Raw genomic sequence first — 26,392 nt, 5'->3', positions numbered from 1 at the left:
TACATGACACACCGAGATGGCTGCCATATAAAACTTCAATGTGAAAAACAATGATTAGTGACATGTTACACCAATATATGAGGTATTTCGTGAGTTGAAACGAAGTAGCTATCCTACTTGACAAATGAGGCCAAAGTTGCGGTTCCTTGATAAAATAATACAAATGTAAAGTTAGAACTAATGCAACTCCATCGTGAACGGTGGGTTGGCTGATTTGAATTAAAATCCGTTATATACCAGTACTAGACAGATATCTAATTCGTTATCAAACGTTAGCTACTGTAGATAGCTTGTTTAGAAACAAAGCTAGTTAGCATAAAATGTAATGTATTATTGTCATTACTTATTTAGGCATTTATTACTTGTCAGCTAGCCACCTGATCATGACACGTCAAAGTTCAAATTTCTCCACTTATGAAAAAAAAAACTTGTCGTTGCTGATGGAGGAATTTAGTAACGTACTGGAGGATAGAAAGACAGACAACGCGACTCAAAAAGAAGTAAGACACCTGGACCATTTTATGCGACAGATTTAAAGGATCGACAAGGATTAAAGAAAAGTGGGACCCAAATCAGATGAAAGTGTGCTCGAAAAACTTACAAGTGAAAGCCAAAAAGGATGCGGAGGAGGAAAGGCGGGGGCTATTTCAGGCCTCCGTCCAAGGGAACTGATCCTCTCTCCCAGAAGATATGCGAGATGATTCCCCAGCAGTTTCCCCCTCTCCTTAACCACTATGATGACAATGGACAACTCAACCACCAATATTTAGTAAGTATAAATAACTGGTAAATATCAACGAACGTTAATTCTACTTCACAATGTTACCGTTAACAGGCCCGTTACAGCATGTCACATAACATCATCATTCGTACCAAGGCTGGGCATATCATAGGGCCCAATTCAATTGTTGTACAAAATGGGCACGTAAATAGCCTACTAATAATGAGTTCATTTTCTTTCTTTTTTTTCCTTTAGTTGAGCTGACACACTGTGCCATGGAGAAACAGCAGTGCCTGGATGTTGCGTGCCAGCAGCAAAAACATGACACATGCCAAACAAAACGTCCCCAGAACTGACATGAACCAAGCTCATATTGATGTTTTGTAGCTGGAGAGAGAAAATTCTACTGCAGATTGAGGTCCTGAATTTACAAAAAGAGCTACTGCAAATTCAGAAACCCCTTCAGGGAAACAAATGCCCACTGTGTAAAGAATGCTGATCTTTTTATTTATTTAAGCAATTATTTATTAAAACAATTATTTATTAAAAACAATGCTTTCCCAAGCGATTTGGTATCCTCCAGTCTTGTCTCCACTCTTGTGTTCTGGTGCTTCCAGTTCCACCCTGTATGGTATTGAGAATAACAAAGTCTTAATAATACATTTTAATACAGATAGCCTAATAAGGAATTGTACGTGTTGACCAAAATATAATATTGCTTTTTACATGTTACCAATGTTACATTATACACACCTTAGGCTGAAAAATTGTTCTCAATCAAGGTTCTCACAGCATTTCCATTTGCATTGGCAGCATGTTGCACCTGGCCATCTTCATTCTTCTCAGGTAGGTCCTCCTCAGCCTCGGGTAGCTTGCCTCTTGCCAAAGTTATACAGAACCGCAACTGCAATAATGATTGTCAGCGTAGTGTCCATCTTCGTGCGGGGCCCCTCTAGGCAGGGGAATCTTTTTTTCCCCACACTTGCCAGGATATGAGAGGTGTTGTATTCTCTCTCTTAAGGTGTCTGGGGGTTTAAAAGGAGAGTCATAAGGTACCCACGACAGGCATATCCATAGTCACCTAGTAGGTGGCCTTCATATGCCCCCCCTTTCCAGCCTTGCACCCAGATGACTTGTCAAAGATTCTGCTGTCATGGGTGGATCCTGGCCATCTAGCTACGCTGTTGGTGAGCTGACCTTTGTCATCACAGACAGCACGTTGATGGAGCAGTAACCTTTCCGATTACGGAATAGTTCTCCATTCTCACCACCAGGGTTGGGAATAGGAATGTGTGTACAGTCTATTGCTCCTAGTACACCTGGGAATATAGCTCTCCTGTAAAATCCAGCTGATGTTCTCTTGGCTTGATGCAAGTATTTGCACATCAGAAATTGGTGTGCAATTTAATTGATTAGCTAGCTCTATTATCCAAAGAAGCTGGGTTTCTGTCCTTAAACGAACCTGTTGGGGATCTTATCCCGATATCGGGATTCATTGTCAAGAGACCACGGGCGGGAAATTCAAAAACTGCAAGAATCTAATAATTTCAATTTCTCAAACAATCAACTATTTCTCACAATTTGAAAGATAAACATCTAAATCCAACCACATTGTCCGATTTCCAAGAGGCTTTACGGCGAAAGCATAAAGTTAGGTTATGTTAGGAGAGTACATTGAAAATAGCTGTGTGTAATGTTTTGTCAATTCAAAGACAGGCGTCACCATAAGCGGATAACCAGCTAGAATTATGCACCAACCTTTGACAATCTTCCTCAGATGACACTCCTAATACATTATGTTACACAATACATGCATTTTTTGTTCCATCAAGTTCATATTTATATCCAAAAACAGCATTTTACCGAAGCGGTGAAAATCAGATTTTTTTTTCTCTCAAATGCTTCCGGTGAACAACGTTACAAATCACAAAATTACTATTCGATAACATTGGTAAATTATATTATTGTCATTCAAATATTCATAGTTTAACATTTCGTAAATGCTACTGCAATGCCAGATTTCAAAATAACTTTACTGGGAAATCACAATTTGCAATAAACCGGGTGCTGTGCTAAGAACAATAGGCTAGGCTATACAGGTTAGCACCATCTTGTACCCATGTAATATCAAAATTACTATTGTCAATATTCCCTTACCTTTGATTCTCTTCATCCATTGGCAATTCCACGCATCCCAGGTCCACTGCAAATGTGGTTTCTTTCAACAAAGTTCATAATTGATGTCCAAATAACTCCAAGTTGTTCCATGTTGTTAGCGCTTCGGTAGGCTACTAAAAAGTAGCGGGGGGGAGTCACGGCGAAAAGTAAAAAAAAATCTATTTACATTGTTCAAACATGTCAAACGTTGTTTAGCATCAATCTTTAGAGCCATTTTTAACGTGAAACATCAGTAATGTTTCAACCCGACCTCTCCTGTGTCTTGAAAAACGTCTTTGAAAAATGTATCGCATCACATGATTGCGCAGGTGCAGCCAATAATGAAGTGACGACATCCCAGGGAGGTCAACTTCTCTTCCTTGCCATCCGGTCTCTGTTCATCATAGACGCTTCAAACAACTTTATAAAGATCGTTGACATCTAGTGGAAGCCGTAGGAGTTGCGAAATGAATCCTTTCTCACTATGGTATCTATAAAACAATGACACTAAATAGTACAGTCACAAAATTCAAAAAAAATTTTGATCTATTTTTCACAGGTTTTTGCCTGCAATTTTTTTCAAAATTTCTCAATACTGCCCCCGAGCCCCAACAGGTTTTAAGACGCTATTTCCGACCGGGTTACAGGTATCTAAATCAACGCCAACTGGCTAGCTAACATCCGAAATTAGCAACAACAACAAAAACATTCTATCGGAATGGGATTATTCTGTAGCAGGGATTTGCTAGCCTGTTGCGTTCGTAAATTCACTCTGGTTATCTACTCCGATTTCAGAGCACTCTCGTCTGAGTGTGCCAAAAGCGCAGAATTTATGAATTTACTAACGCTCAACACCCGAATGTGGCCGGTGGCAGTAAACGTCGGCAAAAAAACGTCATGAAATTGTTGCCAGCAACAGTTACAGTGAGGTGTTCTATAATGTGTGACAAAAAGTAGCTAGCCAACGTTAGCCAGTTAGCTTGGGTGCTTGACTGCCGTTGTGAGGTCAGTATGCCCCAGTCAGTCAGAACGCTCGGATCAACCCTACTTCTCGGCCAGTTTACGAACGGACAATCTGACAACGCTCTGAATTTACGAACACACCCCTAGTTGACTAATTTAGCTGGTTTGCGTTACTCAAAATCCACGTGACACACACGGACCAGTATCATTAATAAATTCCATATAACTGGCACATCGTTAAAGTTAGCTAGTTTATCGACATTTTAGAAGAAAATTCACATTGTCGAGCTAGCATCTGATTATTCTGTGAGCACACTGGCCCCGTTACCATGGACAACGATGTCGTTTGAAGACGCTTCAAGATCATTGGGTGACGGTGTCGGTGAGGTTCAACCTAGATTCTGATTGGTTTAGCGTGGTCCAGTGTCTTTCTCGATAGTTGCTACGTTAAAAACAGCTACGTTAAAAACGACTACGTAATAATTCCATGCGGAAGCGTTCAAAAATAAACATTTACGGGACCAGCGCCGTTGGCTCCCGGATAGCGCTGACCAACCACTGACAAAAACCAAGCAGACCTTAAAATCCCTGACGCTCCAAACGGAGTAAAAAAATAAATAGTCATTGATACTAATCATGTTTATATTAGTCAATATGGAGGTTATTAATGTCACTCAACAAGGTCTTTCCTTTAATATTTTATTGATTTAAGATGGATGAATTTATTCCAGAGCTACACAAACATGTTCTCTACAAGTAAATAATAAATACATTTAACATGGCAATGTGGGCATGCAGTGAACTGTAAAACTAGGGGTATTAGCCACGAATCAGTTGAATTGAAGACTTTTTTAATTAGAAAACCTATTCAAAATGCAACTATACACTTGCATTTGAAGCCAGCCTAGTCCTTCCCATTTACTGCATACCATGTGATTTGTGCACAGACTGAGGAACTGCTGGTATAGTGAAACCGTTTAATTTTTAGCATAAATCCTTTTGACTGCATGTCCTTGTACCATTCAAGTCTTCAGAAGTACAGCAGATATTCCCCTTTCTCTTCTCAGTGCCATGTAACACACCAAGTAGTGAGTTACATGGCATAGATCACATTTGAATTTCAAAGAGTAAAAATGTGTTAAGACAATCATAACAACCGATGCTTTCCACGTAAGAAAAAAAAAAAGTATAAAATGGAATTGGTGGATGTAGAAATCGCAGAGCAACTGACATCTCGTTGCATTCGAAAAAGACAATATGATTAATAAAAAAAATGATTACAACTATGTATAGTACAATTTAAATATCTCATCTCAGAAGTTAATATTTTTTTTTGCAAGAGAAGAACAAGTATTTTCCATGAATAAATAAATCATCATACAGGACAGACCAAAGACAATTACCATCATAAGGTCAATCCTTAAAAGAAGTAGAACACATCAGATCGTCAGCTGGTGTTCTTCCCAAAGAGAGAGAAAGGGGGGTGGAGGAGGGGGAGTGAGTCAGTGTCCAGCTACTCCATAAAGCCATTTAAAAAAAACAAATAAATCGGGGGATTTTCAGTGCATCGCAGGCTGAGCCTAAGCCGCCGCTGTAGCAAATGAACAGAGCAGCAGGAACACAGACCTGACATGTAACATTCAAAAGTATTTTACTCTGTTGTTGCTCGTCGGTCCCTTTTGAGTTGACATGCCGCCACACCCCTTACAGTACAAACTGTGGTTGTGGGGGGGACAGAAAGTGAGGTCACACTCCGGTGGGGGCCAGGCGACTCATAAAGGCGATACTGTTGAGGCACATCTTTCTGAAGAAGGCTGGGCATGCGGGCTTCATGATGAAATGCTCCAGCAGAATCCGCAGCTCTGAGAATAGGGTGCTGGGAGGGGTGGACAGGGAGATGAAGGGAAATTATGGGTTGAGAAATGCAAGTCGCCATATTTGCTATTGTACAATTATCCAACATATTGAAATTACTACACCTACAGAAGTCAATTGAGGCTACTTACCGGCAATATGGGTTTCTCCTTGAGGTGTAGCGGAGAGTTAGAAACCTGTAGTAAATGAAAGGCTGCAGCAAGCTTCCCTGGCCACTGTTAACACAACAAAAGCCACGAGTCAATCAAGTGACTGGGTGGGGGGCGCGGACGGACAATCGATTCATTCTTATCTCAGTGCATACTGGTATTGCAAGACAGACAAAAAGGAAAAAAACCTCAGACTTCAGTCTAAGTTACCATTACAATGTGCAGAGAAATGTACCAAGAAATAAGACATACCTGAATAGCATGAATACGGTGGCTGGCATGAGGAAGATCTCGTTGCAAGCGATGAACTTCAGGATGTTCTGCTGGTTGGCTGTGAGCTTGTTGAGGAAGTTCCTCACAAAGGGCAGGCTATTGGGTCCCATTGCCTACAAGGGGAATTATATACATCAGGATGACCAAATAATGACTAAACTAGCACTTAAAGAGCACCTAAAACACTAGATTTTCCATGAATTTCCTAAATTAGAAATGCCTAATGAGCATAAAAGTCATTGTCATCATCCAAATCACAAAATACCCTTTTTCGAGTGCTGGCTATGCTTTACCCAACTGGCTTTTTATGGCTTCACTAACATTGCAAAACATTTTAAATCAAGAGAGGATACTTACATCAAGAACCTTCTTTGTGTAGGCAGTTGCATGAAGCAACGAGAAGAGGAAGACTGGGAATATGCTCACTGTAGACAGCGGTTAAAGGGTAAACAGCAGTTAAGATGGACAACGCAAAACAGACATTGAAGGGCAGCTTCAAAGTGTTTTCAAGCAACGCCTTCTTGTTAATAGGTAAATAGGTTTAGTAGGTTTGCATAACTGAAACCATGACACCAAGCATTACAAAAACCTTCCTGCATTACCAATTAGTATTCTCCCCAAACCAGTTTGGTGGCGATATACCAAGCTCTAGCTTCATCAGAGACCCTTATGACAGAACCACCAAGGCATGGTGACATTAGCCTGACATGACAATGACCCTGGGATTCAGCTATACAACACAAAACGGGTCTGGGACCAGGCTATTGTGATAAAGCCTTTACGTATGGTTGAGAGGATACTTGTGATGGGGTTAGAGTTGACCAGGATGAGGGAGTACAGCAGGTAGTGACAGCTGTCCTCTTGGAGTGCCTGGGCTAAGAAGGCTCTGCTGAGCTGGAAGTGGGGGAGCCTCTGGTGTAGTCGCAGAGCACTGGTGAGGGCGTTGGCCAGCAGCGCACGCTGGTAGAAATTGGCAGCCGCCTGGGGTCTGGAAAAAGTTGAAGAAAACAGATAAATGCATTATTTTGAGGGAACTCAGGACGAGTTAACTACATTTCAGTATATCGAAAAGGTGAAACAATTTGGATGACAATATGCTATTAAATTGAATATGTGGTGGCATCACGTGACCATTCAAGACATTCATTTGATAATTCCATCACCAAAACATTGTTAATTTTGCAGTTCTGCATTGGTTTTCTGTGTCAGCTATTGTTGCTATATGCACAACCAGAAAAACATTATCTCTGGTGTTAACATTAACAATAACACAAAACCCAAACTGCACACTACAGTAGCTGGTTGATAAATTGAGTCAGGTTAGTTACAACTGGGGTTGGACTGAAAACCTCCTGCAGGATGGTAGCGCTCCAGGAAACGGGTTGGAGAGCCCTGATATAGACAAATTAAAAAAATCTGAGCATTGACCCTTACCCTAAGAGTGGTAGAATGAACATTACTGAGCAATAGATGGTGAAGAGCCGTGACAGCCACATTGCCGTCTCTAGTTTGTTAGCCAACATGAATTGCTGTGAAAACAAATTGAGTACATTCAAGTTCATGAGGTTAGAAAAACTTTAAATATATTTTAAAATCACCATCCACAAGCCTATATTGTATCATTGAGCACTATCCAAATGATCTGCAATACACCAAACTGTGAGACCAAAAAAAAAAAATAAACCTCACCTCTACAATGACGCAGTTACATACACAAATATGTTTTCCCTGCACACTTGCATTGCACTACAAATTTGGGGCTGCACACTTCTGCATGTTTTTGTAATACAACTGGACAGGACAGCCAATTAGTAGGGATGCACAATATATTGGTGAACATATCGGAGTTGACCGACATTAGCTAAAAACACCAACATCGGTATCAGCCCGATGTCTAGTTTAACGCCGATGTGCAAACCGATGTCAAAGCTGATGTGCATACCTATATAACGTAGGTACATGACATAATGACGCCACGGAAAATTTTGCGCTACACGTGCAACACAGCATTCCTAACCTAGCCCACAATGTCTGCTGTGTGGATCGAGCAGTCAACAAGTCAAGCAGTCATTTGAAAAAGTAAGAACAACATTTCAGCGAGACAACTCAAAGGCGAAATTCATTAAGGCCAAGATTATGGAATTCATTGCCATTGACAATCAACCGTTCTCTGTTGTGGGTGATGTTGGCTTTTGCGACTGGTCGAGCACCGGTACACACTACCAATTGCTTTATTTTTCAGATGTTACCCTACTGGAGTTACACAGTAATAGCGGCACTGCTATTAGCTTCCCGACACCGTTTGGGTCTTGTCGTGTCAAAAAAGATACACGTCCAATAACACCATTTGACGAGTTAAATAAGCTTTTAATTTGACATGTCAAATAACACAGTTCTATTATAGAATGTAAAGCAAAGCATCACCACTACTATCAGTAGCACTGTCAAAGCTGTACAAAGAAAGCAAACACTGGCCACGAACGATGTGTTTGCAATACTGCGTTGGTAATAACGCATTATTTGTTCGACCGCAACTTCTGGGGTAGCTAGCTAGCTTTATCTTGGTACCTAGCTAGCACCAATACAACCAGCCTGAAAACAATGACCAGTAGAAACTGCAGTCATTTTCTTTATTCTTAGCAATGATTTAGGAATCCTTGTGAGTAAGTACTAGCTTGGTAGCCACTTGTTGTTCGCCTATTGAAATTGAATTTCAGTTCATGAAAATAAATAGCTAGCCAGCTACTTAACCCTGTTGCCCAAAGCTAACATTATAAGCAGCCAGCTAACTTCTGGCTAGTGAGGCTCGACCGGACTGGCTTGTGAAGCTAGCCACAATAAGGATTTGGCACAAAAGTTGAATTTGCGGTTTGCCTTCAAAATAAAAGTACCTCTTTGAAAGTGATGCAGAAGGTCACAATTGGTGGAATCATGCCACATTTAGACTAGATAACATTAAACAAGGTTGGAATGTGAAGCAATGTAATGGGGTATTAGTCTACTTGATGACACCCACAGAACACAACTGTGAAGAGTTTACGCAAATATTAGTGTTGTAGCTCTTATCGCGGGACTGTGACTGTGTGAAATCACCTCCCCAGTCAGCCTATTGTGTGTATTGACATTCATATTGCACTGTACAGCTTTACCTAAGGATTGGGGATCAATGAAATGGGGCATCAGTCTACTCAATACCCAATATACACTGCGCATAAAAATAAAGGGAACACTAAAATAACAAATCCTAGATCTGAATGAATTAAATAATCTTACTAAATAATTTTTCTTTACATAGTTGAATGTGCTGACAAATCACACAAAAATAATCTATGGAAATACAATTTATCAACCCATGGAGGTCTGGATTTGGAGTCACACTCAAAATTAAAGTGGAAAACCACACTACAGGCTGATCCAACTTTGATGTAATGTCCTTAAAACAAGTCAAAATTAGGCTCAGTAGTGTGTGTGGCCTCCACGTGCCTGTATGACCTCCCTACAACGCCTGGGCATGCTCCTGATGAGGTGGCGGATGGTCTCCTGAGGGATCTCCTCCCAGACCTGGACTAAAGCATCCGCCAACTCCTGGACAGTCTGTGGTGCAACGTGGCGTTGGTGGATGGAGCGAGACTTGATGTCCCAGATGTGCTCAATTGGATTCAGGTCTGGGGAACGGGCAGGCCAGTCCTCTTGCAGGAACTGCTGACACACTCCAGCCACATGAGGTCTAGCATTGTCTTGCATTAGGAGGAACCCAGGGCCAACCGCACCAGCATATGGTCTCACAAGGGGTCTGAGGATCTAATCTCGGTACCTAATGGCAGTCAGGCTACCTCTGGCGAGCGCATGGAGGGCTGTGCGGCCCCCCAAAGAAATGCCACCCCACACCATGACTGACCCACCGCCAAACCGGTCATGCTGGAGGATGTTGCAGGCAGCAGAACGTTCTCCACGGCATCTCCAGACTCTGTCACGTCTGTCACATGCGCTCAGTGTGAACCAGCATTCATCTGTGAAGAGCACAGGGCGCCAGTGGCGAATTTGCCAATCTTGGTGTTCTCTGGCAAATGCCAAACGTCCTGCACGGTGTTGGGCTGTAAGCACAACCCCCACCTGTGGACGTCGGGCCCTCATACCACCCTCATGGAGTCTGTTTCTGACCGTTTGAGCAGACACATGCACATTTGTGGCCTGCTGGAGGTCATTTTGCAGGGCTCTGGCAGTGCTCCTCCTGCTCCTCCTTGCACAAAGGCGGAGGTAGCGGTCCTGCTGCTGGGTTGTTGCCCTCCTACGGCCTCCTCCACGTCTCCTGATGTACTGGCCTGTCTCCTGGTAGTGCCTCCATGCTCTGGACACTACGCTGACAGAAACAGCAAACCTTGCCACAGCTCGCATTGATGTGCCATCCTGGATGAGCTGCACTACCTGAGCCACTTGTGTGGGTTGTAGACTCCGTCTCATGCTACCACTAGAGTGAAAGCACCGCCAGCATTCAAAAAAAGTGACCAAAACATCATCCAGGAAGCATAGGAACTGAGAAGTGGTCTGTGGTCACCACCTGCAGAACCACTCCTTTATTGGTGGTGTCTTGCTAATTGCCTATAATTTCCACCTGTTATCTATTCCATTTGCACAACAGCATGTGAAATTTATTGTCAATCCTAAGTGGACAGTTTGATTTCACAGAAGTGTGATTGACTTGGAGTTACATTGTGTTGTTTAAGTGTTCCCTTTATTTTTTTGAGCAGTGTATTTTTTCCCCAACATCATCCTCAGAGTTCAGACTCCAAAACATCTACGCAATATTGTTTTTCCTCAGGAACAGTGTTCAATACACATAGGTTGTCAAATGTGGCTCAATTCACAATTGTTTCAGAGTCCCACAATAAGAGCTACAGTGCTAATGTTCTCTGGGTGTCACTGAGTAGACTGATACCCCATGTCATTGATCCACAATCCATAGGTAAGGCTGAACAGTGAACTAAGTATGCCCTCAATGCAATTCTAAAGTATAATACATTCAGTGTGATTGCAACAGACTTCTGTCAAATTAACAAATTATTGTCTTCTGTTGATTTTATATAACATTCCAACCTCAATTAGCCTGATCTGTTCAATTATGGCATAACTCTACTATTTGTATTAATTTGCATCATTGTCAATGACATACTTTTGTTTTGAAGGCTAACAGCAAAGTCCACTATTATGGCTAATCGTTATTGTGGCTAGCTTCACATAGATGGGCCAGACGACCATTAATCAATTAAGAACTGTCTTATAAATTAGGGTTATTTTAGATGACACCAAGCTAGCTAACTATATAGCTACTGAAACAGATGTCATTTTGCTCTGTTTTTGGGGAAGAACATTGTTAGCATGCATGAGCTTGCTAGCTTGTTTTTTATTTTATTTTAAATGACCAGCTCTGTAGGTGCGCGAGACAACTTTACCAGCATTATAGCATACGTATCAATGATTCATTGTGAGATATGAAATACGAGTGATAGTGTAATAACTACGTAAAAAAAAAATCATGAATGCGTTAAATTATTACGTGCAGTCATATTCAGGTGCTGATTGGTCAACAAGCTTATTTGACACGTCAAATAGTGTTATTTGACATATCCTTTTTGACACGCAAAGACCCAAATGGCGTTCCATAGAAATTCTGGTTGAGAATGAAACAACTGAACAAAAAAACAGCACAGCAAGTAAGTGAGAGAACTAGGTTTTGATTATGTTTTACTGGTAATGGGGACATGCGTAAATGCCAACAGAAAAATGTTTTTGGTCAGTGTGGAGTGTGTAACCTTTATTTAACTAGGCATGTCAGTTAAGGACAAATTAAGAACAAACCCGGACAACACTGGGCCAATTGTGCACCGCCCTATGGGACTCCCAATCACGGCCGGATGTGATACAGCCTGGATTCAAACCAGGGACTGTAGCGACGCCTCTCGCACTGAGATGCAGTGCCTTAGACCGTTGCGTCCGTGTGCGTTTTAACTATACTAGAATGCTTAATGGGCAGCAACATATTTTTTATATTGGTATCGTTCTCTTTGGCAAGGAAAATATCGGATATCGGCCAAAAATGTCATATCGGTGCATCACTATCAATTAGTGTAGATGAGTGTCCTTGCGTTGAGTACTTGCACAATGTATAAAATAGGCTTTACGCTGGGTTTATACACCAAATGTTCATAACAAACCATCACTGGAGAGTGCATAAAGTTACAACATGTAGCCAAATTTGTGTGGTGAAGTCACAGTGCTTCTACACTACAGAGTATACATCCTGCCTAACAAGTACAATCTATGATCTCGATGAAGTAGAAGTGCATGATTACTCACCACTGGCCCTAATTGAGGGGGAGGCGCACTTGTTTGCTCTGTGTCAGCCATCTTTTTGACTCTCGTTTACCCCTGAAGAGAGAATAAAACACAAAGACGCCGTTTAATGAATAACTCCTAGCACCCTGACATAGAAAGCCCACTTGACTCTGAAGAAATGGCAAGAATGAAAACGCTGATTCGTTGAAACACACGTTCACGAGTTGCTGTTGATATGCTGAGTGCAGACGTTAACGTCAAAGCAACTAGCTAAAAAAAATGTTAACTGACTCAAGCTAACGTTACCCAATATAGTTATCTAGCCAACGTTAGCTGACTGTCAGTTCGGGCATCAATATCTTTGGCTCAGCTGTAGCATTGTCAGAACATAGCATAGTCGCTGTTCAACTAGCTTAGCTAGCTAACTTAGACAGCAATTATTAGCCTCACAAACGTGAGACGGACCAGGAAGTGATAACTAGCCAACTATAGTACTTAGCAAGCAAATGTGTTGGCTTTATATAATGAGTTAATTGAGAGAACGATATCAAGCTGGCTAATCCCGGTAAATAAATGAGCTTGCCTAATGTAAGCTAGCTAACGCATGACTGCCTTCACACTCTAGAATGTTCTGACGCTTGTTAGCTAGTGCTAGCTCAATTCTGTCTAGACTAGCTACCAAGCATGTAATGTACCGTACACTATCTGAAATATTCTCTGCGTGGACTGTCTGACTTCAATGTAGCTAATACGAACAATTCGGGTTAGGCTTTATTTTCTGAAAATTACCTGAAACTGTCGAGATCAACGTTAGATGTGCAGTTTCATCAATGACTCTGTTATTTTGTTGGCTAATTTTGCTAAATACTCAGCGATATTCTGATTCGGTGGGGTTTGTCGGCGGTTGGCAGCCAACGTTATGGTGCATTACCGCCACCTACTGTACTGGAGTATGGACCAGAGACAGGGAGAAACGAAATCCCACCTGCCAGCCCCGTTTCCTTTAATAATAAAAAAAGGTAACAAAATATTTTAGAATATTGTATCTAATGACGTTCTACTCAGTGTACTCTTTAAACTCATTTCCTGTATCCACTTCTCCCTCATACTGGATCTCAGCCTTTCTCTTTCCCTCTCATACTGCCCACACAGTATCGTTACATGCCCTATTGTTTATATTTCCTGTAAATAGTCACACTTTCCAATTGGATGCTTTCCTATCACATTTAGTCTTATTCAACCGGCTGTGTCCCACCCTTAATCTTAGCCTCCTCTCTTCCGGCCTCCCCGACTTTCCTCTGTACTTGGAATAGATGCTTGCCCTTAGTCACTTGTTAAATCCACTTCAATCAGTGTAGATGAAGGGGAGGAGACAGATTAAAGAAGGATTTTTACGCCTTGAGACAAATGAGACATGGATTGTGTATGTGTGCCATTCAAATCAAATCAAAGTGTATTTGTCACGTGCACCGAATAAAACAGGTGTAGACCTTACAGTGAAAAGCTTACTTACAGGCTCTAACCAACAGCGCAAAAAAGGTATTAGGTGAACAATAGGTAGGTAAAGAAATAAAACAACTGTAAAAAGACAGGCTATATACAGTAGCGAGGCTACATACAGACACCGGTTAGTCAGGCTTATTGAGGTAGTATGTACATGTAGATATGGTTAAAGTGACTATGCATATATGATGAACAGAGAGGAGCAGTAGCGTAAAAGAGGTGGTTGGCGGGTGGTGGGTGGGACACAATGCAGATAGCCCGGTTAGCCAATGTGCGGGAGCACTGGTTGGTCGGCCCAATTGAGGTAGTATGTACATGAATGCATAGTTAAAGTGACTATGCATATATGAGAAACAGAGAGTAGCAGCAGCGTAAAAGGAGGGGTTGGGGGTAGCCATTTGGTTACCTGTTCAGGAGGCTTATGGCTTGGGTGTAAAAACTATTGAGAAGCCTTTTGTCCTAGACTTGGCACTCCGGTACCGCTTGCCATGCGGTAGTAGAGAGAACAGTCTATGACTGGGGTGTCTGGGGTCTTTGACAATTTTTAGGGCCTTCCTCTGACACCGCCTGGTGTAGAGGTCCTGGATGGCAGGCAGCTTAGCCCCAGTGATGTACTGGGCCGTACGCATTACCCTCTGTAGTGCCTTGCGGTCAGAGGCCGAGCAATTGCCGTACCAGGCAGTGATGCAACCTGTCGGGATGCTCTCGATGTTGCAGCTGTAGAACCTTTTGAGGATCTCAGGACCCATGCCAAATCTTTTTCGTTTCCTGAGGGGGAATAGGCTTTGTCGTGCCCTCTTCACGACTGTCTTGGTGTGTTTGGACCATGATAGTTTGTTGTTGATGTGGACACCAAGGAACTTGAAGCTCTCAACCTGCTCCACTACAGCCCCGTCGATGAGAATGGGGGCATGCTCGGTCCTCCTTTTCCTGTAGTCCACAATCATCTCCTTAGTCTTGGTCACGGTCCATATCAGGATGTTTGCCTCTGCCTTGCTCATTGAAACTACAACATCAATATCTCCACTACTGAGTGCTTGTTTGGCCAGTACATCAGCTGCCTCGTTCCCCTCCATCCCCACATGGGCTGGGAACCAAGTAAATCTTGTCTGTTTACCCATATGTCTAACCCTGCCATGGGTTTGTAGTATGTCATAAAGCAGGTCTTGTCTGCTACGTGAGCTAAAGGACTGGAGACTCATCAACACTGCACATGAATCAGAGCAAATAACTACTCTGTCTGACTTGACTTCCTCCACCCACTGCAAAGCCAGCAGTACAGCCATCAGCTCCGCTGTATATACAGCCAGGTGATCTGTAAAACGTTTCCTGACTGACACCCCACATTCCTGTAGTACAAATGCTGACCCAGTACGCCATGTCCTTGATCTTTTGAACCATCTGTGTAAATGGACACAAAATCCTGGTATATAGTACAGTATCCAGACTTCTATGAAACAAATCAGTTGGATCAACTGATGCACCATTATGCAACTGATGCATAATGCACCAACAGATCCACAGATGATGCAATCTCTATTGCACTCCACACTGCCCTTTCACACCTGGACAAAAGGAACACCTATGTGAGAATGCTATTCATTGACTACAGCTCAGCACTCAACACCATAGTGCCCTCAAAGCTCATCACTAAGCTAAGGACCCTGGGACTAAACACCTCCCTCTGCAACTGGATCCTGGACTTCCTGACGGGCCGCCCCCAGGTGGTAAGGATAGGTAACAACACATGCGATATGCTGATTCTCAACACGGGGGCCCCTCAGAGGTACGTGCTCAGCCCCCTACTGTACTCCCTGTTCACTCATGACTGCACGGCCAGGCACGACTTCAACACCATCATTAAGTTTGCTGATAACACAACAGTGGTAGGCCTAATCACCGACAACAATGAGACAGCCTATAAGGAGGAGGTCAGAGACCTGGTCGTGTGGTGCAAGGGCAACAACCTCTCCCTCAACGTGATCAAGACAAACGAGATGATTGTGGACTACAGGAAAAGGAGGACCGAGCACGCCCCCATTCTCATCGACGAGGCTGTAGTGGAGCAGGTTGAGAGCTTCAAGTTCCTTGGTGTCCACATCACCAACAAACTAACATGGTCCAAGCACACCAAGACAGTCGTGACGAGGGCACGACAAAACCTATTCCCCCTCAGGAGACTGAAAAGATTTGGCATGAGTCCTCAGATCCTCAATAGGTTTTACAGCTGCACCACCGAGAGCATCCTGACAGGTTGCATCACTGCCTGGTATGGCAACTGCTCGGCCTCCGACAACAAGGCACTACAGAGGGTAGTGTGTACGGCCCAGTACATCACCGGGGACAAGCTTCCTGCCATCCAGGACCTCTATATCAGGCGGTGTCAGAGGAAGGCCCTAAAAATGGTCAAAGACTCCAGCCACCCTAGTCATAGACTGTTCTCTCTGCTACCGCACAGCAAGCGGTACCGGAGCGCCAAGTCTAGGTACAAGAGGCGCCTAAATAGCTTCTACCCCTAAGCCATAAGACTCCTGAACAGATAATCAAATGGCTACCCAAACTATTTGCATTGCCCCCCCCCTGGAACGCTGCTGCTACTCTCTGTTATTATCTATGCATAGTCATTTTAATAACTGTACCTACATGTACATATTACCTCAATTACCTCGACACCGGTGCCCCCGCACATTGACATTGACTCTGTACCGGTAACCCCTGTATATAAAGCCCCGCTATTGTTATTTACTGCTGCTCTTTAATTATTTGTTATTCTTATCTCTTACTTTTTGGGGGGGTATTTTCTTAAAACTGCATTGCTGGTTAAGGGCTTGTAAGTAAGCATTTCACTGTAAGGTCTACACCTGTTATATTTGGCTCATGTGACAAAATACAATTTGATTTGATTTGAGATCTAGGACTACTTTAGTCAAGATTCAATGTTTAAACTTAATTGGTATTGTGTAAATACACTGGAAATACTCCCTCAGTAAAAGATATGGCAACTAATGAGTCCAAGTTCTCACATGTGCAGTAGGCTAGGAAAAGTCTACAGGGGATATGTGCGTAAAGGTTCCTTGTATTGCATCATGTCCATACGGGGATGCTAACAAGGGATTAATTACAGTGTTGTAGCTCAAATTGCTTTGATCTATTAATCATATATTTGTGGTACATGGCATATTTAACAGTACTTTAAACAGAATCCACAATTTAGAAGTGTCAAGTCAGGAAACATTCATCTGGAGACCAACCTGAAATCCATTAAATTGGGCCAATACTCCTCTATATTACACACACACACACACACACACACACACACACACACACACACACACACACACAGACACACACACACAGGTTATTATAGTAAGCAAAAACTGAAACAAAAACGAATCATGAAAAAACAAATCAGTAAACTGAAATAAAATAATTAAAGGACCAATTCAGCCATTTATCTCAATATCAAATATTTTCTGGGTAACAATTAAGTACCTTACTGTGATTGTTTTCAGTTTAAATAGTAACAAATAAACTAAAATAGCTTCTTAACAAAGAACAATTTCTCAAGCAACATTTTTGCTAGGATTGTCTTGGAGTGGTCTGAGTGGGGAGTAACTAGCTGTTATTGGCAGAGAGGTTTGGAACTCTCTTTCTTATTGGTCAATAAACTAAGTTCCCACATGGGGATGTCACCAGACAGGCCAAAACACAATCCCACCAAAACTGTCTGAAATTTCAGGCTGTCTTTTCAAATAGCTCTTACACTAAAAGGGCATCATCATTTTCACAATGTCACAGTTATTGCAACCTCATAGTGTGGAAATATATATAAAACACAGAAATATCACGTTTTTGACTGCACTGGGCCTTTAACAAAATTGACCTCAATGCTGCCCTCCACTCAATAAATGGTACTTGCAGGGCTGGCTGTGATGTCTAGCTGCAATAACCATTGATTTAATTTCTATTTAGTATAGCGTAATCTGGACATTTGATTATATGATGCAGGATAATAATGTTAATACATAGGCTAACATGTCTAATAAATCCACATTGTAACTAGGTTTGACCTAAGGTTTGGTTATTTAGGCCTATTGAAGCAATTGGAAAGTTTGAGACCATCTTCCCCACTGATGAGAGCGACAGTGATAACAATTGCAATGTGATTTCCTCTCCCAGCGTTTAAAAAGCTGTTGTGGAGCAATGGAGGGGTTTGAAATCTGTTGTAAATGCAATCAAGCGCTGAGTGAGATCTGTGACATCAAGGGAGTAGGCTGGTTGAAAAGACAGATATGTAGGCCTAATATGCACTGACTGCAGCGAATGTTTGTGATACCGAGAAGCTGGATGGGTTTTAGAACAGCAAGAATCACTTGGAAAGCATCAGAGACCACGGTGAAAACAGTCATCAAGTGACTGTGGCCCAGGCAAGAGCTGCAGATTGGTTTCAGCACCATGGACAGCACCGTGCCCTTTTCCGCATGCTTGTCAATCAGCTTTCTCTTTGTTTCAATGATCCTGTAAATGAGGCCATGTGATGGTTGTATTTACGGAACAATTGTGTTTTGTTATGGTTTCACTAGATGGCGCGGTCAGCCCTTCAGTTGGGTCTATTGCCCCTCTGCAGTGTGGAGTTGACTGTCGCTGTGTGTAGGATAATTCGTTTCATCTATAAAGCTGTATTTGATGCCAACATGTTTTTAAATCATCTACTGTACTCTGACACTAAATATATGTTTAAAGATGATTGACAAGAGGGTCATATAGCCTAATGATGAGATTGTGGTAGATATCTTTAGAAAATATAGGCAGGGCAATACTGAATCTAATTATTTCTTTGCAAAACCTAATTAGGCATTAAAAAAGGTTAACGCCAGCGCCTGAAACCGTTTTTGTTTAATAATCCCATTACTGACGGCTCATCGTGTATAAAATCGTGCAGGACACTAAGTTTCCACTTGTTTAAGTGAATCTCTGAGAAATGGTCGCGACAAAACACACCACATTTGACAAGATCTGAGATGGGAAAGCAGGACATCGTCACAGTAAGTAGGCTATAGCATGTATATTTTTGCCCTTTTTTTTCTATAGCCCATTTTCGTATTGCTGTTATTAAAACATCAGAGTCTACACGAAATGTCGTAGTTTTATAGCTGAGGCATATAAGACAGCGTGTTTTATTGGTGGAATCGCTGCATTAACTATGGGCTACGCATCGAACTGTGAAATGTATGTCGTTTTCCTTTCAGGAATGGAAGATTATATTGCAGCATGATTTATAAAAAAAAATATTATTCCCGGAGGGAATCGCAATATATGGCGACATCAATATATGAGTACTGCAGTGCATGATATTTCTCCTGCGTCAGGTCCTCAAGGACCCTATATCATTAAACCACTGTCATTATAGCGTATAGTCTAACTTAGAGTGAACTCATGCATTGCAAAATGTAAATGGGGAAAAATCTAGGCATTCTGTGGTAGAAAATAAAGGATTTATTCCTGCTTTAACCAGTTTAGGCTTAGCCTTCTGATTATTTCACCAAGATATAACGTTTTTGCATTGTTGTTGCTTAAATGTGATATCAGGATTTCGATGAAAAGGCCCTCTCTTTTTTCTATTCACTGCAATGCAAAAGTGCAGAAGAAATGCTTCATAAACTCCATAAAAGCATGAGCGTTCAGACGCACCTGTCGGTCTGCACCATCCGTCATATTCTAATATGTGGAAGGGGCAAATGATGTAGGGCTACATTTTTCTGTCATAAAATGTAGGCTTTTTGTTGACTCCTATTTTTATATCTATTTGATTTAGTCCACAATTGTCTATTTTCTATGCAAAACAATTCGTTCAGCAACCCACTTTTTCTGCTGTCGAATCGCTTCCACCAATGACAAAAAATAACAGCATTTTCGCAAAAACAAAGCAATTGCCAGGGAAACCTTTAAACCCGCACTTTAACTTTTTCCACCTTTAACCTTTTTAACCTATTTCAAAACTGATCAATCAACAAGGGCCATACGTTTTCTGTTGAAGCTGCGTCGAGAAATAGAACAAAACATACGTGCGATTGACAGGGTATAGCGGGGGAAAAGACTGCCAAAGGGAAAGGGCTACCTCAAAAGGAATGTAGTTGGAATCGGCAAAAATAAGTCCGTACAGCTGTATCTGACCAAAACAAACAGGGTGTGGAATGGGCTGAAACCAACGAAAATTGGCACAAGCGAGGAAGACGTGTAAAAAGGCTTGGTTTGGTGGAAGGGGAAAAGGGACAAGGGTGAATCTATAGTCCCTTCAAAGCTTATATTAGCTCTGTTAATGGGTGATCAAACAGCCTATTATATTAATGCTATTTATTTAGAATAGCAGACTTTCAGAATTGCATCGAAAATATAAAACAAGTATACAATAATGCAATAAATGCTGATTTCTGATTGTAGCCTGTAAATAATTGGCAGCTCTTGTTGCGGCATTTGTTTGCATGTCGATATGTTTACATGGTGATATGTTTGCATGGTCAAGCAGACAACAAGTTAATTATAAACATGCATTAACAAAATGTAGAGCACATGAGGTGGTGGATGCGGGTGCAAACCCGCTGACCAGTGAACAGGCTACAACTGATGGGTTATGTGGGCTAATCTCTTGTTCCTTTTGCTTGACTTGATAGCCAAACTATTACCATTGAATAAATGCTTTATTTAGAAAATTAAGCCTTTTTATTTTGGGGAGGTACTGTATGTTTGTTTCTTAGCTGAATGGCCTGGGCCCGGTCTCCCAAAAGCATCTTAAGGCCAAGTTCATCGTTAGAACCTTCGTAGGAGCATTGTTATATCTCCGAGCGGTTTCCCAAAACTGTCGTTACAAAAGTTGCACTTGAAAATGCTCGTTATTTACCGACTGCCTCAGACCACTCGTAGAACAGATAAGTGCGTCATTCGGTGCGTTTTTCCCTACCGCGTCACTTTATACACTGAAGATCTCTACTAAACATAGAATCAAGATGTTTATCTGTCTCTGTGACCGCTGATAACATCACAATGAAGTTGCCAATGTCTTTGCAATTGTTACAAACAAGTGAAGGATTAAAATATGCTTCAAATGAAAACCGAGATGCCCGCATTAACATATTAATAGCCTACCAACAGTATAGGCTACATAGGCCTATATATTTAAATGATATTGAAATCAATGTAATGTTTATTTAATTTTATTTTGCTATCTGGCTACTGTATGTAATTTCTGCCTCAATAGGCTATATTTTATGATGTGTAGCCTAACATGTGCGCAATTATGTGCCGAATCTTTATTTAGTGCATTATTATACGGGTAAGCATTAGAATAAGCCACCTTAGTATTTGCAGCCATTGGTGATAATATCTCTCTAGGAGCTGATCCGTTGTCAGTATTGTGTAATTATTCTAATGTTGAGGTAAGATTTGAGTGGAGAAGGTTGATCCCGAGAGCAGCGCCTTTCTTTCGATTCTATTAACATCTATACATGCCTCAACGACGCACTTAGCAAAAGTTCTCTCAGCATGGTGTTTTGGGGGAACGCGTGTTACATCTTCGTCCATTGTAAGAAAGATATATCTTTAAAACACCCGTAAGCCTAAATTCCATTGCTATCGGGAAACTGGGCTATGGAATTGATCGGATAAGGGCCTCTTTTCCTAGTAACGATGTAACTAAGCATCACAATGATGGTACCAGATGCATCGTTATTTATGCAGCCAGGTCAAGTCAGTGTCCGACGTCCGTTCATTTCTGAGGACATTGGGAGATGACGTGGATACAGGCCACTAGGGGCAACATTGAGCATTGTTACCTTCAAGTAGGCTATAAGCCACTGATTCCAAAGGTTGCACGTTCGAATGCAGCAATAGAAAGTTGTTTTTGATACTTTTGTTTTCATATTCCATAACTTAACCCTTACATCAAATTCAAATCAAATGTATTTATATAGCCCTTCGTACATCAGCTGATATCTCAAAGTGCTGTACAGAAACCCAGCCTAAAACCCCAAACAGCAAGCAATGCATGTGAAAGAAGCACGGTGGTTAGGAAAAACTCCCTAGGAAAAACTCCCTAGAAAGGCCAAAACCTAGGAAGAAACCTAGAGAGGAACCAGGCTATGAGGGGTGGCCAGTCCTCTTCTGGCTGTGCCGGGTGGATATTATAACAGAACATGGTCAAGATGTTAAAATGTTCATAAATGACCAGCATGGTCAAATAATAATAATCATAGTAGTTGTCGATGGTGCAACAAGCACATCCGGTGAACAGGTCAGGGTTCCATAGCCGCAGGCAGAACAGTTGAAACTGGAGCAGCAGCACGGCCAGGTGGACTGGGGACCGCAAGGAGTCATCATGCCAGGTAGTCCTGAGGCATGGTCCTAGGGCTCAGGTCCTCCGAGAGAAAGAAAGAAAGAGAGAAAGAGAGAATTAGAGAGAGCATATTTAAATCCACACAGGACACCGGATAAGACAAGAGAAATACTCCAGATGTAACAGACTGACCCTAGCCCCCCGACACATAAACTACTGCAGCATAAATACTGGAGGCTGAGACAGGAGGGATCAGAAGACACTGTGGCCCCATCTGATGATACCCCCGGACAGGGCCAAACAGGCATCGACCGTTCGGATTTAATGCCTAACCTTAAGAAATTAGACTTCATGCCTGAACTTAACCTTAAATACTTCAACGTTTGACATTTGAAACAACTTCGAAATGTGATATTTGAGAGGCATGTGATATTTGAATGTCTAATTCTGACGTGAGACTGTGAGAGGTGGTAATTTATGAGCCAACTTTTAAGAAAGAGTGTTTCCCAAACAAAGCATGTAGGCAGAATGTTCGCTAAGTGTGTTGTTAGACCATGTGTTCGCTACTGTTAGGATCGAAAGAAAAGCGTTGCTGCTTTCAGATCAGCTTTCTCCATTCAAATCTACCTTAACATGACAATGATTCCACAATAGCCTACGGACAACGGATCAGCTCCTACACTTAGAAAAATTGATATTTGGGGTTCAATATAGATCATTTTGGTTCTTTGGTCGAGATTATAGATCCCTTTACTAAAAAAGTTTATATATAGGCTACTGTACTATATACTGTGAAGGCAAATAACCTGGAGGGTTCTATCCCTAGCCCAGAGTGTAATGGGGATTGTAGAAAACAACATCTAGCCTACAAAAGCGAACCCAGTCACATCAAACTCTGAAATGACAGCTAACGTGCCCTTTTAATTTGTTTCAGCTTTTTAGCATTGACATTTATATACATATTAATGATACTGCTGCATGTTTACGCCTGGTTAGAATGGCTAGCTGACGTCCAATAATGTGTTTCATAAAAGCATAGATAAAAAAAGTGGTTCTATATAGAACCTTTGAATTGACCAAAACCAACTGCCATTCTAGCATGAATAAGCAAGTTATTTTTCAATGTATTAAGGTAAGCAAAGTAGATTATTTATTTGAAATATAGGAAGGCAAATTCATATGATAAACTATAGGCTAGATAAATAAAGTTGAAATGTTATTAGAATTTGAGCACGTTTGTAAGCTAGCTAGCTACAGCACTTAGCTTGCTAATTTAGCGTTAAACAGAAAAAGGTGGCTAGGCTAGGATTTACTTTAATCTGCCACTTTACAAGCTAGCCGGCTAATGTTAACTCTTTCAAATAAACATTGTTTTTTATTATGGGGTATGCCAAATGGAGCTACAGACACAGCCTGACAAAGGACATTTGCTAACTGTTAGTTTTATTTCAGTATTTTAGTGTGGAATCAATTAGTGGGGACTGTGTTTCATGAAGCCGTTAGAAGACTGTTGCTGACTGAGAGGAGGTAGGCCTATGCATAAATTATTTATAATAAATCATGTATAATAAGTATTGGTGATTCAATAGCCTAGTTAAGCATTACATTACTTTTAACACACTATGTTTTTCTCAGTCTGGCAGTAACCCAGAACTATCAGAGGCAGATCATCTGTCTTTTGGCTGCTGCTGACAACTGCATGTAAATTGTTTTTCTACATCATAATAATTATATGTATGCATAGAATTTTGTCTTCATTTTGTCAGATTAACTCATGCTTATTTCTGAAGATTAACTCATGTTTTTGCTCCTATTGTCTTATCCTCTGGAACCAGTCAGGCAATAACCCATACTGTACTGGCAGTAGGTAACCTGGGCCAGGTGCTGGGAAAAAAACAGGCGGAATTGATCTGACAACTGGAGGGCTGCTGGGTTCACATCATCAGAACATTCCCCTACCGTTGGGCCCTTGAGCAAAGCCCTTAACCCCACAGCATTCTCTCCATCAAGGGGTGTTGCACTGTAGCATGATAGGTCACAAAGGACCTATCATGGTCCATACACACCAACACAGTCGTAAAGAGGGCATGACAACACCTCTTCCCCCTCATGAGGCTGAAAAGATTTGGCATGGGCCCTCAGATCCTCAAAAAGTTCTACAGCTGCACCATTGAGAGCATCTTGACTGGCTGCATCACTGCTTGGTATGGCAACTGCTCGGTATCCAACCTCAAGGCACTACAGAGGGTAGTGCATACGGCCCAGTACATCACTGGGGCTGAACCTCTATACCAGGCGGTGTCAGAGGAAAGCTATAAAGATTGTCAAAGACTCCAGCCACCCAAGTCATAGACTGTTCTCTCTTCTACTGCACGGCAAGAGGTACCAGAGCACCAAGTCTGGGACCAAAAGGCTCCTGAACAGCTTCTACCCCTAAGTCATAAGACTTCTGAAAATTGAATCTTATGGCTACCCTGACTATTTACATGGACCCCCTTTATTCTAGATTTTCTATTTTAATTTCTTTGCACTGACTCTCTTGCTCTATGTACACTCATTAGACTCTGCCCACACGCTCACACACACACACACACACACACACACACACACACACACACACACACACACACACACACACATGAATATTGACACCACACTCACAGAGACACACTTTCACTCTTCACATACGCTGCTATCCTGCTATACGCTGCTATCCTTGTCATGTTTACCCCTACCTACATGTACATATATTACCTCAAGTACCTGAACTACCTCATAGCGCTGCATATTGACTCTGTACTGGTACTCCTTGTATATAGTCTCATTATTGTTATTTTATTTTGTTGCTATTTCCATATTTATTATTTAGCAAATAATTGTCATAGTTTTTAAACTGCATTGTTGGGAATGGGCTCGTTAGTAAGCATTTCACAGTAAAGTCTACACCTACTGTGTTTGGTGCATGTGACCAATACAATTTGATTTGAACCTGTGTTCATCTCAACTGTTTGTGTGAGGTCAGCTGTTTGGGGGGGGGGGATGCAAACAAGTTTCTATTGGACAAATTCGGGTATGTTTATCCCCGTTTTGTTCCGTTTCCATCCATTTAAGAAATAGAATCAGAGGGTTGAATACACCCCTGATCACACGCAAAAACACAGTTCACTTTCACAGCAGCCACATACAAACAGTATGATCACTTTGCTCATTGTATAATTCCTTCTCACACCTCCTCCCATCTTTTTCTTTCACTTGTGGACTTCCGTGCACAGCACATCAGCTGTCTGTGACCAGGCGAAAAAAACGTCTCCAAGCCAAACCTTCATATCATAACCGCTAACCTCTACACACAGCCTATTTCGTTGTCACCATTATTAGCTAATGTCATAGTCAACATAGCTATTGGAATTAACGTGTTAGTTAACCAACTACAATCATGCAGTACAGTGTACAGTCAGCAAGCAGTTTACACCGGCAGGCCCCGGTGGCAATAAATTAATAAAACCAATGCTTGACTTGGGCAAGAGCTCACCGTAGCTGAGTACCAGCACCTTAAATATTGTAACGCTTGAGCTAATGTTCCTCTTTTAGAATATTAGCTCAAAAGTATTGTGGAGCTCCTGAACTCAAATATAAACAGTACCAGCACCTAAAATGACTACCAGCACCTATTTCAGTCCAAATCAAGCACCAAATAAAACCAAAAGCTTACCTTGAATTGGAAGAGTTCCACTGTTGGATAGCCATAGCCAGCTAGCTAACATAGCATCCCTCTCTGTTTGTGCAGGGTGTTTGAGTAGTCTCAACTAGCTAGCTGCATTCGCAAGCTTAGTAAGTGGAAAAAGATACAACGAAATACAGCTAGCTCTCCCTCTCTTGCTTCTCCTTCATTTTTTAAAGAAATGAATTTGTTCAAAACTGTTCAACTATTGTCTTTCTCTCTCTTTGAGTCAAGTACTCACCACATTTTATGCATTGCAGTGCTATCTAGCTGTCGCTTATACTTTCAGTACTAGATTCATTCTCTGATCATTTGATTGGGTGGACAACATGTCAGTTCATGCTGCAAGAGCTCTGATAGGCTGGAGG

At 41.7% G+C, this 26,392-nt stretch overlaps 1 protein-coding gene and 2 long non-coding RNA genes across 5 annotated transcripts; 1 reads left to right on the top strand and 2 right to left on the bottom strand.

Moving 5' to 3' along the window:
* Positions 1-490: 490 nt before the first annotated feature.
* Positions 491-3,014, bottom strand: LOC106611546 (uncharacterized). Of its 2 annotated transcripts, XR_001330119.2 has the most exons (3): positions 2,879-3,014; positions 1,475-1,746; positions 491-1,345 (listed from the first exon to the last, which is right to left on the bottom strand). It is a non-coding gene; the product is annotated as an uncharacterized lncRNA (long non-coding RNA). The 2 variants fall into 2 exon arrangements; XR_006771034.1 differs by lacking the exon at positions 2,879-3,014 and having other exon boundaries at positions 1,475-2,258.
* A 1,512-nt stretch (positions 3,015-4,526) lies between these two features.
* On the bottom strand, positions 4,527-13,405 carry LOC106611544 (transmembrane protein 33). 2 transcript variants are annotated; one of them, XM_014211845.2, is made up of 8 exons: positions 13,261-13,405; positions 12,493-12,564; positions 7,573-7,667; positions 6,939-7,126; positions 6,496-6,563; positions 6,118-6,251; positions 5,848-5,931; positions 4,527-5,717 (listed from the first exon to the last, which is right to left on the bottom strand). In XM_014211845.2, the coding sequence occupies exons 2-8, from the start codon at positions 12,541-12,543 to the stop codon at positions 5,588-5,590; spliced, it is 750 nt and encodes a 249-aa protein (XP_014067320.1). In that variant the 5' UTR covers positions 12,544-12,564; positions 13,261-13,405; the 3' UTR covers positions 4,527-5,587. The 2 variants fall into 2 exon arrangements, with proteins under 2 accessions (XP_014067320.1, XP_014067321.1); XM_014211846.2 differs by lacking the exon at positions 13,261-13,405 and adding an exon at positions 12,778-13,055.
* Positions 13,406-18,855: 5,450 nt separating this feature from the next.
* LOC106611543 (uncharacterized) lies at positions 18,856-24,459 on the top strand. The gene is made up of 4 exons (XR_001330118.2): positions 18,856-19,019; positions 23,756-23,830; positions 23,939-24,004; positions 24,139-24,459. It is a non-coding gene; the product is annotated as an uncharacterized lncRNA (long non-coding RNA).
* The last annotated feature ends 1,933 nt before the right edge of the window (positions 24,460-26,392 follow it).

Source organism: Salmo salar, chromosome ssa09 (genome assembly GCF_905237065.1).
Source record: "Salmo salar chromosome ssa09, Ssal_v3.1, whole genome shotgun sequence".
NCBI lineage: Eukaryota > Metazoa > Chordata > Actinopteri > Salmoniformes > Salmonidae > Salmo > Salmo salar.
The sequence above is the reverse complement of the archived record's forward strand: the minus strand, read 5'-3'. Positions and strand labels throughout refer to the sequence as shown.